Genomic DNA, 18,930 nt, shown 5'->3' with positions numbered 1-18,930 from the left:
CTTTTACAAGCGGAAAAACAATTGTCCTAATTAGCGTACACGAGATTCTAATAAAGCAGAGACATGCAGTTAAAGCGTGCCCTCAGGCGAAAACTTCGCCTTTGTTTCTGTTTCCCAAGTTTTCTACTATGGCGATGGCTTGGCTCATGAATATTAAAGACGTACCGACGTTTATTAGGATCTATCCAGTAACAACTCCTAATTAATATTTGACCCCCGCCTTATTGAAAATACTCGATTCGTTCAGCAAATCAGTAAGTACTTTTGGAACTAACGTCATGCTGTCTAATTAATATTCATGACCACGCCTTCGCCATAGTAAGATTCGTAACCGCCCCTCCAGTAGAAACGGCAGGAAGTTTCAGCTCAGTTCAACTGTGGCCGCGGCTTTATGATGTGCTCTGTGATTGTCTAGACGATATCAATAACATGGCCCGAAAAACTTGCTATCGGTTTCCACACTCTCCTCGGGACAATTCAGTGCTCTGGAGGGATTTAATAAATGGACTCTAACGGACAGCTGAACTTCAATTCATCATTTCTCTCCGCCCGGTGTCAAACGAATGGCAAACGTAAAAGTCGCGATTCGAGTCCGTCCGCTCAACTCCAGGTACGATAAGCTTTCATGAATCTTGTATTACATTAATTAACTGCAAAAGCACATGATAGAAACTGCTGAATTGTGCCATATGGAGTTCATAAACAGTCTTGAGTTGTTGGTACTGTTGCTACGTCTGGGAATAGACCTGCGCTGACAGCCAACTGAAACAAATAAGCTGCCATTCAGAAAAACTATGTCTCATCTTATTATATTGCAAGTCTATGATGTAATATATATATATATGACATTTTCACTTTTAACATGTCAATCTAGAGATAAAAAAAAATATATTCGAAAACAGTGCATAAGCATGTATTAAAATGCTTCATTCATAAGCAGTGCATACATTAAAATAATGCAAAAGTATTGCATGTGAAGTTGTGTTTAACAAAACTAGGTTTTGGTGAACGATAAATGTACTATAATCTTGGAAATCTCCTTGAATCCCTTTAAAACCTCTTTTCCCAAAGGTACTGGTACTGTATAATTTAAATATCTTGTTTGTGTCACTTTTACAGAATTGCATTACAAATGTTATGCATGTGTTATTACTAAAAAATAAGGGATGTTTGTCTTTAACTTTTTTAAGAAGCGGGGTATCCATCTATCTGAACACAGAGTTTGTCCCATGAGAGCCCACTGCCCCACCCTCCAGCATTAGCCAAATTACTACAGTATGTGGGTGCTGGACAGGGGGGTAAAGAAACTCCTCCCAGACTGACACACAAAGCTGTGTGCGAGTGTTTGGCCATAGCTGCTATTCTTGACATTTAAAGAGTCTCCCTGAAGCGTGCATCACAAAGGACGACTTCATGGCTTTGCATCTCTATTGTGCAAATGAAGACGGTTTTTTAATAGGCAGACGCTGGTTTTATGAGTATGCGCATAATAAATACGTGACTTTATGCATTTTGTTCTTTTTGTCAAATGCCATTTTCTTGACTTCTTTTTGACTTCAGAGTTTTAGCTGGAAACTAACTAATGCTAATTGCCGCAGATTGCAGGAATTGTGTGGGAATGGTAGAGGAACATGTTTGTAAACATGTTCTCCTCATTACGAAAGTTATTTTTTCTTTCCATTGGTTATGTTATAAAATGCACCGTTTCTAGGCAAAAGTATGTACACACATACACACACTGACAGGCGAAGCAGGCTGTTGTGGTTGTGGGTAGGGCCGAAATTCATCATTGGCAGAGTAAAACAGACTCACATGGTTCTACACAAGCTAAGAGCTTCATAACAAGCTCCCAGCATTCAGTGAATGAGTCCATTGCATGAAGGTGTGTGACATCTGTGGCATTATCAGCACCAAACAGAATTTGAAAATAGCTTGATTTTGAGCACGTTGAGCAAAAAAAAAAAAAAAAAGCGAGTTATAATTGTCTTTGCTAAACTTGCTGCCATGATACTAGGGAATTGTGAATGGTGTTCCAAAATAGTTTTTACTTCCATGTAGTTGCTAGGCTGTTTTGGATGCTTTTCTGAGTGGATGCTTACTGGTTCAAATCAAAGTTAAAGGAACCCATCCTCAAACATGTAGCATTTTATACATTAACAAAATACATTTACATTTGAAGTCAAAACTTTACATACACCTTGCAGAATCTGCAGAATGTTAATTATTTTACCAAAATAAAAGGGGTCATACAAAATGCATGTCATTGTTTATTTAGTACTGACCTGAATAAGATATTTCACAAAACGGATGTTTACATATAGTCCACAAGAGAAAATAATAGTTGAATTTATAAAAATGACCCCATTCAATAGTTTACATCCGTACATTCGTGATACTGTGTTGTTACCTACATGATCCACAGATATATTTTTTGTTTAGTGATGGTTGTTCATGAGTCCCTTGTTTGTCCTGAACAGTTTAACTGCCTGCTGTTCTTCAGAAAAATCTTTCAGGTCCCAGAAATGCTTTGGTTTTTCAGCATTTTTGTGTATTTGAACCCTATTCAACAATGACTATGATTTTGAGATCCAACTTTTCGCACTGAGGACAACTGAGGGAGTCTATGCAACTATTACAAAAGGTTCTAATGCTCACTGATGCTTCTGAAGGAAACACGATCCATTAGGAGCCGGGGGGTGTATACTTTTGAACAGAGTGAAGATATACATTTTTCTTATTTTGCCTAAATATCATATTTTTTATTTAGTACTGCCCTTCAGATACTACAGATACTACTTGTTGTTTACCCAGACAATACCGTAAGTTAAATTTACTCTGATCCTCAAATAAAAAAATAAAAAAGTGAAGCATCAGTGAGCATTAGAACCTTTTGTAATAGTTGCATAATCAACTATTATTTTCTTTTGTGGACTATATGTAAACATCTTTTATGTAAAATATGTCTTATTCAGGTCAGTACTAAATAAAAAAATAACATGCCATTTTGTATGATCCCCCTTTGTTTGCAGATTCTGCAAAATGTAAACTTTTGACTTCAACTGTATATGTGACCACAAAACCAGTCATAAGGTTAAATTTTACAAAACTGAGATGTATACATCATATGAAAGCTCAATAAATAAGCTTTCTATTGATATATGGTTTGTTAGGATAGGACAATATTTGTCCGAGATACATCTATTTGAAAATCTGGAATCTGAGGGTGCAAAAAATTAAAAATACTGAGAAAATCACCTTTAAAGTTGTCCAAATTAAGTTCTTAACAATACATATTACTAATCAAAAATTACATTTTGATATATTCATAGTAGGAATTTTACAAAAAAATTTTCATGGAACATGATCTTTACTTAATTTCCTAATGATTTTTGGCATAAAAGAAAAATCAATAATTTTGACCCATACAATGTATTTTTGGCCATTGCTACAAATTTACCCCAGCGACTTAAGACTGGTTTTGTGGTCCAGGGTCACATATATTGATATATTTATACAACAGTTCTTTCTGGTCCTCAGATCTGATTGGCTGAGTGGAGTGTGATTATTTTAGTAATAACAGAACTCTAACCTTTTCACTGTTTCTTACAGCGAGTCCCAAATCCACCATCATTTTGTAAATAATACTGTTTTTGTATCACGGAATGTAGTTTTAAGAGTTTTTTTTAGACAAGAATGTACTTGTTTAGACTTCAAATACGTGGTTTGTTAATCAAGTTATTGGAGATGTGAGCTCCAGGGGCCTCAGTCGTTCATACTTTTTGTTCTTATTGAATAAAATATTCAAAAGAACAGCATGTATTTGAAATAGGAATCTTTTTCAACATTTAATGTCTTTATTATCACTTTGAATCAATTTAATGCATCCTTGTTTAATATTTTTTTTTTGAATGGTAGTGTATCAAGCTTTCTACAAAAATATTACGTAGCAAAAATTGATATTAATAATTAAGATGAAATGTTTGTATAATAATAATAATAATAATAAATAAAAATAATTATTTTGAAAATGATGTATTATTTATTATTAATTTTATGCTTAGCACATAACCCATGATGTTTGATCATCTTTGGTCCAATTCATACAAAGCCTTTTCAGTGCCATAAAACCTGACTTCAACAACAAACAGGTATTCCCGCCAAAACTCACACCATTGGTTAAGCTAGAAGTTGACGTTGACATTGTTTTGAAATCACCTCGGAGCCACAGTGTGAAAGTCCACATACTATACGAATGGCTTACTTCTAGTTGTGTGTTCCCACTAGATAGGAAAACATATTTTGATAATAAAAAATGACACACTGTAAGATGAAGTTTAGGCAACAAGGCCTTTCCCAGCCTGTTCGGATTGTCAGAGTTTAGATTTGTACACTGGATTTCATTCTCTTGCATCAGTTTTATCTGGAACCCGATACTGGAGAGATTGCACAGCTGTCCTCGCTGCTCTCTCACACACTGACACACATATCCTGCACGCTCACGCACACACCTGCTTCAGCTCAGCTGTGCGGCTCATGGAGGAGTTTTCAGCTGTCTGTTTTCATTTGAATCTGACCTTCTCATGCAGCAGATGAAGCCTCCAGACCCCCGGCCTCTCACTCCACTGCCCTGACTGAATATGGGTCTGGATTTGATCACAGCCAAATAAACATGCCTCTGAGGATTTTAGAAGGTTTATGGTTAACCTGGAGCAAATCAAACCATGCAATATAAAAACAAAAAAAGTAAAATATCAAGAAGTTTTGCCACACAGCACTTGATACTTTTTTTTTAGGATTCATTGATGAATGAAAAGTTTAAAAGAACAGCATTTATTTGAAATAGAAATCTATTGCAACATTGTAAATGTCTTTACCACCACTTTTGATCGGTTTAATCGATCATTGCTAAATAACAGTATTAATGTCTTTTAAAAAAAATCATACACAGCCCAAACTTTTAAACGATAATGTAAAAAACAAAAAAGGAATTCAACTTGGGCATTTTTGCCTGCATATTTCAAATATCTAGGTCATATTTGACACTTTGAGTGGCCTTGTCCCCTCAAGCCTTGGTTAATTTCTGACCCTGGTAACTTGTTATTCTGAACATAACATTCAGTCCTGAATGAGAGTTTAGCCTGTTTTAACAGTCATCAATTTTTAATAAGGCACTAGTTTATATAAAAAGTAATTAATGTGGTTGTACTGTAAATGTTTACTTAGTAGTGCTCTGTACAGTGTCTTGAATGTCAGTCTGTTTGTTTTTGTTCTGCAGGGAGAGTCTGGATGGAGGACGATTAGCTGTACAAGTGGAGGACAAAGTGGTGAGGGTCCGAAATGTGAAGGTAGGCCATTTTTTGTTATTTTTAAAAAATATTAGTTCATTTAAACAAGGTATTTATGATTTCAAAAACTAAATAAGAAATGCTTTAACATTATATTAAAGCATATGTTTCACTGTGTAAATTAAATGTGTTTCTTCTTATTAAAGTTACAAAAGTGATTTATTCAAGAGCAGTTAGAAATGTTCTCTCTGTTGTTGTTTGATTAACATGAATGACAGACATCAGGAATATTAGACTGCTATCACTTTAAGAGCTGCCCGGATCCAATATACTGTTACACGTGTGTTTTCTTTTGCAGATCTTTGATTTCTTTTAAGACCTAAGTTACTGTTTACGAGGGTACTTGAAAAAATTGGCATTTTGACACATACAGGTGTGTGTATTTAACCGTTCAAGGCCTACACTCTAAAAATGCTGGATTAATGCCGCGTTCCAGGCAACCCATATCCAGTGTTTTTCCAACCTTCTACCTGTGAAAGTGCACTGGAATGGCAGTCAGACCCATGACTTCCCACCCGTAAGCTCGTACTAGATCAATGTACTTTCAGTTCTATGCTCTGACGTCACATAACACGTGAAACAACAATGGCAGCCCCTATGGATGCAGTGTATATGCAAGTGGTATACAGTGAGAAGTAGACTTTAGGATGATATAACAGCTTCTCTTGCCTTATGCGGCATTTTTTCTCCTCCGTTTCAATCAAATAAGCAAGGAGTTTAGTGTGACTTGCCTGGAACTTGCCTGGAATGCTACAAAGTCATGAGTCTTGGTTTGAAGTTGTGACTTACGGGCTCAAAAACCTGCCTGGAATGCAGCATAAAAACTACCCAATTTGGGTTATATGGCAGCCCAATGCTGGGTAAATATTGGACAGAACACATGCTGGGTTATTTTGGCCCAGCTGGTTGGGTTAAATGTTTTTACCTAACATGCTGGGTTGTTTTATTTAAGCCAACTATTGTTTAAAAATGATTATATTGCTGGCTTGAAATGGGCTAGAAATAAAAAATCACACACACAGAATTATAGAGGCAACAGTACTAATCAAAAGATTTATTTATTCATAGACAAAAACACAAGACAAATTGAATTTATTTGTGTGAATACAGCATAGTTTACTATGTTACATACATTAAAACTTGTTTAACAAGCATTTTAGAAATTAAAAAGAACTATTTAAAATGCATCTAAAAATTTTAATTTAAGTGTATTCAACCATTCTCTGTAATCACTTTTTACTGAAATTAGTGCTAATTCTTGTGCTGGTGTGTTTGTGAAATCTAAGCTGTTGATGGTTTGCTGTTTGCAGGGAAAACTATGAATGTAAGACCACTACCTCTCGTTTCACTCATAGCTGAAAGATGCTGTGACTGACTCCATAACCTGCCCATAAACAGTACTGATATTAACATATTTTATCGTCAAATTAAATTAAATTTAGTATTATAACGAATTAAATCTATTTAAGTTATGCAAGGCAAAAGGCATTTCTATCATGCGAAACAACCGCTGCTGACGCAGTTGACTGACATCTCATCCTTGAATGTTGTGTTGCGTAAAATAATATAATTTACAGCACAGTAAAGACTTTATAAATGAAATAAAATGTATACAAACCTATATTTCGCTAAATCAGCGTTGAGAACCACCCTCTCCTGTAGAGGATGCAAAAAAGCCAGCGCTCTGACTGTAACTCAGCAGCTGGATTGTTTTGTCGGAGACAGGATCAACCTAGTGGTTGGGTAGAAAAAAATAACCCAATAAAATGACCCAACAAGCTAAACCCAGCATTTAGGTTAAAAAAAATAACCCAGCATTTTGCAGAATGCAGAAAAACTACCCTGGGTAAAAATATTAAAAACAACCCAATAAAATGACCAAGCAGGCTGAACCCAGCATTTGGGTTAAAAAAACTGCATTTTATAGAGTCAGGGTTCTTACGGGTCCTTGAATCCTGGAAAGTTTGTGAATTTGAGAAAAAAAAAATTCAAGGCCCTGAAAAGTTTTTGAAAATGAACATACATAGATATAGGTCCTTGAAAGTGCTTAAATGTATTTTTTTGCAAGAAGTTTTCTGGAAAAAATTCCAGATTATTCCCTCCGGTCCGCTAATGAGTTATTTCGCTAACACTTTGTGGCCTTTGCATGTTAGCACGACAAATAGAATAACAGATATCTGTCATATGGCCAAAAATAAATGCCAAAAAAATACACAATGCAACCTTGCTCTCACTTGAAATGTGTCCCCAAATTAAGTCCTTGAATTTGAGGGTATTTAACCTAGATAGTCCTTGAAAGGTCCTTGAATTTGAAGTTAACCAAGGTGTGGGAACCCTGAGAGTGTATAAACGGCAAAAAATAACTTTAATACTCCGGCGCTTTATGAGCACAATCTTCACATGCACGCGCCTCTCTGACAGTGCTCAGAAACAGTCTCTCAGACAGTGTGCGCATATACCAAAAGGAGTTCTCTTTCGCTGCTGATTGTGTTTTAACGGCCTAAAATCAATTGTTTTTAAACCGCAATGCTTAAAACTCATGCAAACGATACATTTCCGTGACCATAGAGCACCACGATAGAGACGATAGTTGAAAATCTCTACCGGTTGACAAATTTCTACCGGTTAACCACTGATATATCGCCCTTCTCTATTAATATTTATGAAAATCCTTTAGCTTATTCAATTTTATGGTTCCAGAAAGTACCTGTTTTTTGCACCAGAAATTGGGAGTTGTTGCCATTGTTGTAAGAGTTCAAAGAGGAGGCGGTGTCAGGGTTGCATGGCTACTTGCAGTATCTTATCAACAGGAAGTTTATAGTGAAAATGATTCTCTTCCTGTTGGATTACTCACTTGTTTATTTATTTCGTGTGTGAACTGCATAAACATATTGGATTGCAGAAGCAACATGCCATTATCGCCTTCCTCTTTACACATGAAAACCCCAAACTCCTAAACAAGCAGCACACGTACCTTACACTTTCTAAAATCACTCCACACCTCATTCTTGACTAAACTGAGAGCTTCAAAACCTGATTGGTGGGATGTTCACTGCTTCTGGACAAAATAGTGTAGAGATGACTATACATGCACTACAGGCCTAAAATATAAAAAATAAATGTTGTTTGAAAGTTTGGGATCATTAAGGTTGTTTTTCATTAAAAGAAACTAAGCCTAATACTTTTATTTAGCAAGAATGCATTAAGTACACTATTACAAAAAATCTATTTAAAAAAAAAAAAAAAGTATTTATCAGAGAATCCTGAAAAAGTGTATCATGGTGTTAACAAAAATATTAGTCAGCACAACCATTCACAGGGTGGCCGCGGATCCTTAAAAAGTCTTAAAAAGTCTTAAATTCCGTTGTCCTAAAATAAGGCCTTTAAATGTCTTAATTTGTCTTAAATCTAAATCCAAGGGTCTTAAATTTTTTACACTTTGAAAAGGAAAAGTTTATCGTTTTGAGGAGAATCTCCTGCGCAGGTTCTAAATCTGTTCTGTTGCTAGACACGCGCTTGCTTGACAACGCCTCAGTGTTGCCAGATTTAGCGGGTTTCCGCCCAACTACACGCATTTGAATCGCAGATTAGCTGTTAAGTTTAACCATCATAGAGTAAAAGTTTATAATTAGCACATGTTTTTACGTTGCCGCACACAACTGGCACGCGCAGAGAGAGAGAGAGGAGAGAGAGGCGCGCGGCGCGATTCACACAGATTGATTCCTCTTTAACTGCTATTTGAACGGAAACGTACATACCAAGTCATGTCTTAATACCCGTTTTGGTATTCTGTTTAACAGTCGTTTATGTCTTCAGTGAACCGAAACAGCTGAGAAAGAGATGCGTGCCAGTATTCGGTTTGGGCATTTGGCCTTAAAGAGACAGCGTCCTATAAATACCTGCAGTGAGAAACACTAGTTATTTTACAATTAATTATTAAATTTCCCCTCCTGAATACTAGTGTTATTGATTTTATTACTAACTTTATGTTGTATTCATTTACACTTGTCATTTGTGTAATTGTTCTTGTTTTGTTACTGAACTTTAGTTCAGATAGTAGTTTTTTGCTGTGGATGAGAAGTAGCCTACCTAAAGTAAGCATTCAGTAATTAGGAAAAAACAAACTTTTTTTTTTTTTTTTTTTGCTGATCCGAAAAATGATCCGATCCATGACTCAAAATCCGTGTTTGTTACACTGTTACATTGGCTTCAAAGTGTGTGAGAGCCTTGACTTTGTCATGGAATAGAAAATAATTTCTTCTTCTCGAATAGTGTTTTCTGTTGAATATTCCCAAGAATAATCAGTTAAATAAAATAATAATTTAAAATATCTTCATAGTTTTGTGCTAGACTTTTGCGGGACTTTCAATTTGGTCTTAAATTTTGTTTGAAAATGGTATTAAAAAGTCTTAAAATGTCTTAAATTTAACTTGGTCAAACCTGTAGACACCCTGCATTCAATAAGAACTGTTTCTTGAGCACCAAATCAGCATATTACAATGATTTATGAAGGATCATGGGACAATGAAGACTGGAGTAATTGTTTTTAGTGTAACTGTGTGTCTAAGACTAATGGCCTACATTCCTACTTCTGAAGCAGGAAATACTCTCTTGCATTCAGCGCTTGATTAATGGATTAATGAAATGGCAGAAGCCACATCTGGTCACCTGCTGTGAGTATGAGAGGAAGATAAAGCCTTACTTTCCACCAGGATGGTTTTCAAGGGAAAAGATGTGCTGACATAAAGACAGACGTGGAAGGCTGACAATAAAAACGCATTAGAGGATAAGTGGTTTATGATCAGATCATTGTTCTTTTTGATACTAGTGGCTTGGGGCTAGAGCAGTCACATTAAAGGGATACTTCACCCAAAAATGAAAATTCTGTCATTAATTGTTCACCCTCATGTTGTTCTAAACCCGTAAGACCTTCATTCATCTTTGGAACACAAATTAAGATATTTTTGATGAAATCCGAGAGCTTTTAAACCCTGCAAAGACAGCAACGTAACTAAAATATTTCCAGTCCCAGAAAGGTAGTAAGGACATCAATAAAATAGTCCATGGCTTACGGCTTTGGCTGAACTATCATTTTAACTGAGTGATGAATGACATGAGCCCAGCATGTCAGTCGACAGAATCTTATTTAGAGTGAATGAGAATCCAGTGGTCCAAGGAAGTATTAAAGTTGCATTTTTATATCTTTTTCCTTTGTTCGGCTAAAGGTTAGGAGCTGGTTTTATATCACCATCTTGAAGCAATCATAATTTTATCAGAGCCATGGCCTAGCTGTTAACGCAGATGCTTTGACACATTGACTATACTAGAGCTTCATGTACAATAATGTGATAATTTAAGTTAAGAACTAAATTAGCGCATGTTTCCCAGTAGATTGTTTGTTATAAAGTAAAATAAAATTGTTAAAATAGTTGAATAGTGCAAACAAAAAATGAACACTGTAATAATTTACTCACCCTCATGTCATTAAACCATGTTCTAAACCTGTATAACTTTCTTTCTTCTGTGGAACAAAAAAGAAGGAATTTTAAAACATTGTCAGTCAAACAGTTCCCCCGACTAAAAAAGAAACATTTTGCCAAATATGTTCACGCAAAATAATTTTAGTATTTTTTAGTGGTGGGCCGTTATCGGCGTTAACGTGCTGCGTTAACGTGAAACTCTTAAAGTTTGGGTTGGGAGCTGGGTCTAAACTACGCAAGCTATGATGACGTTCACCTTGATAGTTTAACGCGGATGTATACCGAAGACTGTAGAATATGGTCGCGCGTTTAAGTCTCCTCCGCCAAAACACAGACGGGATCGCGTCGTCCTCCATTCATAAAAACCGAATCTACTATAGCGAAATGCCACATAAATTCGTCGTTTTTTGGATTCATAAATCAAATGTTGGTCAGTCACTTAATTCAAATCGCGATATGGACTAGTGTATGTGAAAACTGAAATGCAAAAAGACCGTTTTAATATGAATCCGATATGTTCCGTTTGCCTAGCTGTATTTATGAATGGTGGAGACGCGCTTTTACTACACGCATACTGAAACACACGTGACGCTCCCGGTAATTTTTGGCATTTTCATCTCACATGAACAGATAAACTCAATCTCCCAAACTGCTGTGAGTGTCACTTTTACCGTTTCATTTGAGAAAACTAGCATCATATCATACTGTATGACACAGAAACTTCACGGCAACCTGTCAAAATAAAAGTACGGTGTAACATCTAATGGGCTGGGTAGGTGTTGACGTTAAAAAAAACACAATCTAATAGGGAGAAAAAATAATTTCATTGTTAGTTAGTAAACACAAGTACATCTAATTGAACATAATTTATTTTCATCAACAAATTATCAAAGAACAGCTTTATGAGCTTTATGATCCATTCTCAAAGACTTTAAGTCATTATTTGGGTAGCACACATATTCTGAATGCCTTCAGCAGAATTCAAATTAGCCATTTTAATCTAGATTAATCTAGATTAATTCCAAGATTTAATCTAGATTAATCTAGATTAAAAAAATTAATCTATGCCCACCCCTAAAAAAAACACAATCTAATAGGGAGAAAAAATAATTTCATTGTTAGTTAGTAAACACAAGTACATCTAATTGAACATAATTTATTTTCATCAACAAATTATCAAAGAACAGCTTTATGAGCTTTATGATCCATTCTCAAAGACTTTAAGTCATTATTTGGGTAGCACACATATTCTGAATGCCTTCAGCAGAATTCAAATTAGCCATTTTAATCTAGATTAATCTAGATTAATTCCAAGATTTAATCTAGATTAATCTAGATTAAAAAAATTAATCTATGCCCACCCCTAGTATTTTTAGATAGCATTATAGTAATTTTTTGTATTTTGAAAAAGATTTATTTTTATGATATTTTATTTTTTTCTTATGCTGAGATATTTCTTAATTTTATTTTATTTCAGTTTTACTTGTAATCATTTTAGTATGTCAAATTACACTTATTTTAGTTTAGGCAGCATTTCTAGTTTTTCATGTAATATTTATATTTTAATTCATTGTCTTAATGAAAATTAGTTTCAATCATTTTAGTTAACAAAAACAATGCTGCATAAAGGTTTGCAATAACATGAAGGTGAGTAAAAAAAATTGGGATAAGTTATCCTTTTAAGTGAGATTTTAGAGGATCCAAGAGGAGTGAATCAATGCTAAATCTTTTGCCATTTTTTTGTGACGCGGTTGTATAAAATATTTAGACGTTTAAATGGAAAGTTCACTCAAAATGAAAATTCTGTCATTAATTACTCACTCTCATGTCTTTCCAAACTCGTAAGACCTTCGTTCATCTTTGGAACACAAATTAAGATATGCATCATGTTACTCTTGTGAATGTGCGTCAAGGACCTTTGAAGAAAATAAAGTCATTATTTTTGTTTTCTTTGCACACAAAAAGTATTCTCATAGCTGCATAACATTTTGACTGAGCCACTGCTGTCACATGGACTGTTTTAATGATGTCCTTACTACCTTTCCGGGCCTTGAATGTGTCAGTCGTGTTGCTGTCTATGAACGGTCAGAGAAAGTTTTTATACTACATCAACAATATCTTCATTTGTGTTGATGAACGAAGGTCTTACAGATTTATAATGACATGAGGGTGAGTAATTAATGACACAATTTTAATTTTGGAGTGAACTATCCCTTTAAGTCACACTTAAAAATATATGTGACCCTGGACCACAAAACCAGTCTTAAGGAAGCACGGGTATATTTGTAGCAATAGCCAAAAATACATTGTATGGGTCAAAATTATAGATTTTTCTTTTATGCTAAAAATCATTAGCATATTAAGTAAAGATCATGTTCCATGAAGATATTTTGTAAATTTTCTACCATAAATATATAAAAACTTGATTTTTGATTAGTAATATGCATTGCTGAGAACTTCATTTGGACAACTTTTAAGGCAATTTTCTCAATAATTAGATTTTTTTGCACCCATTCCAGGTTTTCAAATAGTTGCATCTCAGACAAACATTGTCCTATTTTAACAAACAATATATCAATGGAAAGCTTATTTACTCAGCTTTCAGATGAATTTACACTTATGACTGGTTTTGTGGTCCAGGGTCACATATGTGTAATTGGGAACAATGCTTTTGGAACAGGTAAAATTAAAATATTAAATTATTAAAAAATAAGGACAAGTACTCATGATTCATATTGTTTTGGAGAGCCAGACCTATTTGAGCATGGTCTAAATATAACGGTGCTGAGTGCGATGTTAGGGCTCATTAGTAAAGCTGTGGGCCATATTGTGAGGTCATTAAATCAGCTGTGGGATTGCAATTGTGTGAATAATTACACACCAGAGCTGCAAATATAATGTTGTCTGGGTGACAGGTTGGCAATGCCCAGACATGTTTCTGCACGCTCCTCCAAAATCACATGCTGTGCCGTGAAGATCTGTTTGACTGGGTGGATAATGAGCTGAGATATACATGATCTCTCTTTGCTGAGATCTGGGTAATAACTTGATGCTGACAGTCGGGTCGGGTCGGGTCATGCTCGGATGCTCAAGTCATTTGTCTCCCAGCCTAACAACTTCCTAATTGTTGCTTTTGAGCCCACTGAAGAGTATCCCAGGCGTAAGCTAAGCTACAGGCACACAGCCTTGCTTCTTGGCATCAGTGAGCTGTAACATTATTAGTGGAAAAATTGAGCACATAAAGGGCTGGTCTCCCAGTAACTGATTAAATGGACTAAATAGTTTCTCAATGGAATATCACTTTTCTCAATAAAGTCTAATGTAGTTTGTGGCAGAAAGAATCATAATGAACGGTTATCGGCTGTTATGAGTGTTGTATAAGAAAATATCATGTAAAACTTGGCTGGCCGGATAACGAAGTATTTGAAATGTCTTCAATCATTTCAACAGAAAACATGATATCACTGGCGCCAGTGAGTAGTTATGTGATGTAATATGATTTGTGTTTTACTGAAGTTGTTAAATATCACTACTGCTGCTAATACTTGGGGATTTCAGCAAACCGCTAACCCTGAACATTAAACTCCAGTATGTAACTTAAGAATGAGACCCTAAAGAAGCAAAAGAACAGAGAAAATAGTGAAGTGGTCCTCAGATGCCATGTTCGTTATTTACAGAAATAAAAAGGACATCAGACGGCCATTTTTCACAAGTTGGTATAATTCCTTAGGTTCTTCATGAAATATCCGCAACATACTTTGGTTAAAATTTCTCAGTGGTCATGTAAAACAACACCCTTTTTATCAATCCAAAAACAGCTCTGTTCACAGCGACCAGATTTGGTGTAAAGCTCTTTAAATGATAATGAGCTAATGTTGACTCCACCCCCTCTTCTGTTTTCCGCTCTGATATTAGGAGAAAATTAAAGGAGAACTCCGGTGTGATATTGACCTAAAGTGTATTGAATCATGATACCGAGTGTGAACGTACCTTGCATATTTCATCTCGGTTTGTGTCCAGCTGTCCGAAATCTGGGGTCAGTTAGCCGATGCTCACAACAGGCTGTCTATGAGAGTGAACAGGGCATCGGAAAAGCCATGTAAATAAATCACTGTTTTACACCATTTACGAGGCACAAAGTAGCTCCACACTTCATCGGTAGACTTTCTAGGGCCCTGATATTTAAAACGAGACATTGAGAACTCAGAAAAAGCACCGGTAGTTTATTTACAAGAAGATTTATACAGACATCTTCCACCAGGAACAGAGCGGTGGCCGCCATCTTAAATGTAGTCACAATAAGTCGAGTGTCGAGCACGAAGGAAACTACAACCTGATACGTTGATAACCTGATAAATTCATTGGTGCTCGACACTCGACTTATCGTGACTAAGTTCAGGATGGCGGCGACCGGATTTTCTTTCCCAGGTACTGTCTGTATAAATCTTCTTGTAAATAAACTACCGGTGCTTTTTCTGAGTTCTCAATGTCTCGTTTTAAATGTCAGGGTCCTAGGAAGTCTACCGATGAAGTGTGGAGCTACTTTGTGCCTCGTAAATGGCGTAAAACAGTGATTTATTTACATGGCTTTTCCGATGCCCTGTTCACTCTCATAGACAGCCTGTTGTGAGCATCGGCTAACTGACCCCAGATTTCAGACAGCTGGACACAAACCGAGATGAAATATGCAAGGTACGTTCACACTCGGTATCATGATTCAATACACTTTAGGTCAATATCACACCGGAGTTCTCCTTTAAGACTCAAATGTTCACTTTTACATCTAATTACAAAACACCTGCATTTTTACGAGATATTGTTGCTACAGCTGCTTGAATGTGAAGAAAATGGCGGAGATATGCTAATACAGAACAGTCTGTCAGCGGTTGTGGGCGGGGCTTGAGCAGTATGACATCATACTTCTCAAAAAATCTAAACGCTTAATAATTGGGATTAAAAAAAAGGAGTAAATGGATTTTTATCATTGTAGGGTGGTTCTGTCTAAACAATGCTAAGACATGTTTATATGCAAACACCATGTAAAAGTCAATTTTGTATTTGAGGTCCCCTTTAAAAGCACCAAAATGTAAACAAATCTAGTTTATTTTCCTAACCATCTTTCTTTTTTTTTCTCTTTGTAGTTGGAGGGGCGTTTGGATGGGCGATCTGAGAATCTGCCTGACTCCAGGGAGAAATTTATGGAGTTTGGTTTTGATTTCTGCTACTGGTCCGTGGATCCAGCAGCTCCCAACTATGCGTCACAAGAGGAGGTAAGCTTCCACTCTGACGCCTGTTTAGTGTATCTGCGCTGATGTTGATGCCACACTGATGAGCTTGTGTATCTCCTGTGTCCTGGGTGGAGGCTGGTGCATGATAATCGGAGGACTGCAGGAAGATAGCTTAATGAAAACCTTTGACCCACCAGGAAAAGGTCTGAGGAAATATTATCTCTCAGCAGAATCAAAACACTGCTCAGTAGAAGATATTACATCATCTCTGTGAAGGGAGTCTTCCCTCCCTACATTATCTAAGATTTAGTTGATTTCAACCTGTATGTGGGTGCGCAAAGTTGGCTGGACGATTATGGACAGAAACCTACTCCTATACATGTTATGTCAGCAGCTATTTTAAAGAGCAAATCATATGGTATTTCAAAGTTTCCTAATATAGTCCCCTACAACAGGTTTAAATGCATCTAAGGTCAGAAAACATTTGTAATGTTCTCAGAATATACATTTAATATTAGAATAATTCTGCAGTGATTTTAAAACGATCGTTCAAAGCAGTTATGAGCTTAAAGGAGTAGTTTCTGAACAGTTTAGCAGCTAAACTTTAGTATTGAATACGAAAAGACCAATCACAACAGACTTGGCCAGCTGACCAATCAGAGCAGAGTAGGCTTATAGAAGGGAGGGGTTTACAGACCTTAAAGGAGTAGTTCACTTTCAGAACAAAAATTTACCGGTAATGTACTCACCCCCTTGTCATCCAAGATGTTCGTGTCTTTCTTTCTTCAGTCGTAAAGAAATTATGTTTTTTGAGAAAAACATTTCAGGATTTCTCTCCATATAATGGACTTCTATGGTGTTTCTATGGTTTGAAAATGCAGTTTAAATGCAGCTTCAAAGGGCTCTAAATGATCCAAGCTGAGGAAGAAGGGTCTTATCTAGTGAAACGATCAGTTATTTTCTAAAAACATTTACAATTTATATACTTTATAATCTCTAACAGAGTACACACAGAGCTAGACAAGACGAGCATGTGAGGTTAAAAAGTATATAAATTGTAATTTTTTTTAGAAAATAACCAATCATTTTTCTAGATAAGACCCTTCTTTACTCGGCTGTGATCGTTTAGAGTCCTTTGAAGCTGCATTTTAGAAGTTCAAACTCAGGGGCACCATAGAAGTCCATTATATAGAGACAAATCCTGAAATGTTTTCCTCAAAATACATAATTTCCTTACGGCTAAAGAAGACATGAACATCTTGGATGACAAGGAGGTGAGTACATTATCTGTCAATTTTTGCTCTGAAAGTGAACTACTCCTTTAAGGTCTGTGAACCTCTCCCTTCTATAAGCCTACTCTGCTGTAATTGGTCAGCTGGCCAAGTCTGTTGTGATTGGTCTTTTCGTATTAAATGCTAAAGTTTAGCTGTTAAACTGTTCAGAAAAACTTCACAAAACAATGATGCAGAGTGCTAATGTGACTGATGAAACAATACAGTTGTAAACCAAAATATGTCTACATTCTTTATTATTAAACAAAGTAATTAGAACAACAACAGTCTACATTAATCGACACATTCTAAGGAAATAGTGGCTTCACAGCTAATTATCAGAATTATCGTGGTTTACCTGGAAACCTAAAGCTGCACTAGGTATACATTACATATTAGCACAAAAAACTTGATATTTCGAGCACTCAGCTGAAAATGTACACATAATGTAATAAACATACTTACAGGTTGTGGTTCGCAGATGGTTGTTGATCCAATAGAAGAAGGTACGGACTTAGCAAATCCTGCATTGAACTCGCCAAAACTTACTCTTTAAATGATTATGGTCTTTAAAGTTGGGTTTCCGATTGGTTTCTAAATGGCTGTCAAAGTTTTTTTTATTATTCATTGGCTAGAAAAAACTTATGAAAGTTTTTTGCATAATGACATTTTTTAAAGTGGGATATTGAAACAATGAGATTTCATTGATGCAACAATAATTGAAACTGTTTGACTACTGCAAAAACCACAAATCCTCACAAACTTTAGACCAACAATCTCATACACAGTATTCCCAGTTAACCAAGTTCACTGTTAAACAAGTGAACTTTATTATTCCTTTGTCCATTTAAAACAGTCAGTGAATCTTCTCCTCAGTCACGCCCTGGTTTTTCCTTCAGAGTGTCTTTGTCCACACTGTATGAAAGACTGAGCTGTGATGGCCCACGCACAGAGGATGACCTTGTCTGCACAACGCTTTTCTTTCTCTTCTTTTGCTTCTTTCGCTTCCTCTCTTTCAATTTTGCCCAGTCAGAGCTTTACGGCAGAAGCCTGAAGCTTGCATTCCTTGGGCAGCCTGCAGCAAAGTCTGGTCAGAGAGAGAGAAACTGACCTCTTTTTGAAGTCCTGTGGGACAGAGTCCCATCTGAAGCAAAAAAATGTCCAGACAGAGTCACGTCATCATGTGTGCGTTGTGATCAACTCAAAGTCAATTCAAAAAGCATCTTGTGAGCATTACTCTTTCTTAAAAGAGTGTAGAAACTTGCAGAATAATAAAGTACAGCATACTTTGAAATAGTTCACCTAAAAATGAAAATTACCTCATGATTTAATCATTCTCAAGTCATCATAGGTGTATATGACTTTCTTCTCTCAGATGAATGCAACCGAAGTTATTTTAAAAATGGTCCTGGCTCTTTCAAGCTTTGTAATGAGAGTGAATAAAGTGCATCCATCCATCATAAAAAGTACTCCACACAGCTCCGCGGGGTTAATAAAGACCTTATGAATTATAGCAATGTGTTTGTGTAAGAAAAATATCCATATTTAAAACTTTATAAACTATAATTTATAGCTTTTGCTAACTGTTGTATGCGCGTTCAAGAGA

The 18,930-nt window shown here is 36.0% G+C and overlaps 1 protein-coding gene across 1 annotated transcript in view; it reads left to right on the top strand.

Moving 5' to 3' along the window:
- Positions 1–563: 563 nt before the first annotated feature.
- The window catches only part of stard9 (StAR-related lipid transfer (START) domain containing 9), a 56,754-nt gene continuing 38,387 nt past the window's right edge, over positions 564–18,930 (top strand). The window contains exons 1-3 of the mRNA XM_073826903.1: positions 564–610; positions 5,276–5,345; positions 15,967–16,095. Coding sequence (XP_073683004.1) covers positions 564–610; positions 5,276–5,345; positions 15,967–16,095 — 246 coding nt within the window. The remainder of the gene's footprint in view (positions 611–5,275; positions 5,346–15,966; positions 16,096–18,930) is intronic.

The sequence above is a fragment of the Garra rufa genome, chromosome 21, assembly GCF_049309525.1.
Source record: "Garra rufa chromosome 21, GarRuf1.0, whole genome shotgun sequence".
Lineage (NCBI taxonomy): Eukaryota > Metazoa > Chordata > Actinopteri > Cypriniformes > Cyprinidae > Garra > Garra rufa.
The sequence above is the reverse complement of the archived record's forward strand: the minus strand, read 5'-3'. Positions and strand labels throughout refer to the sequence as shown.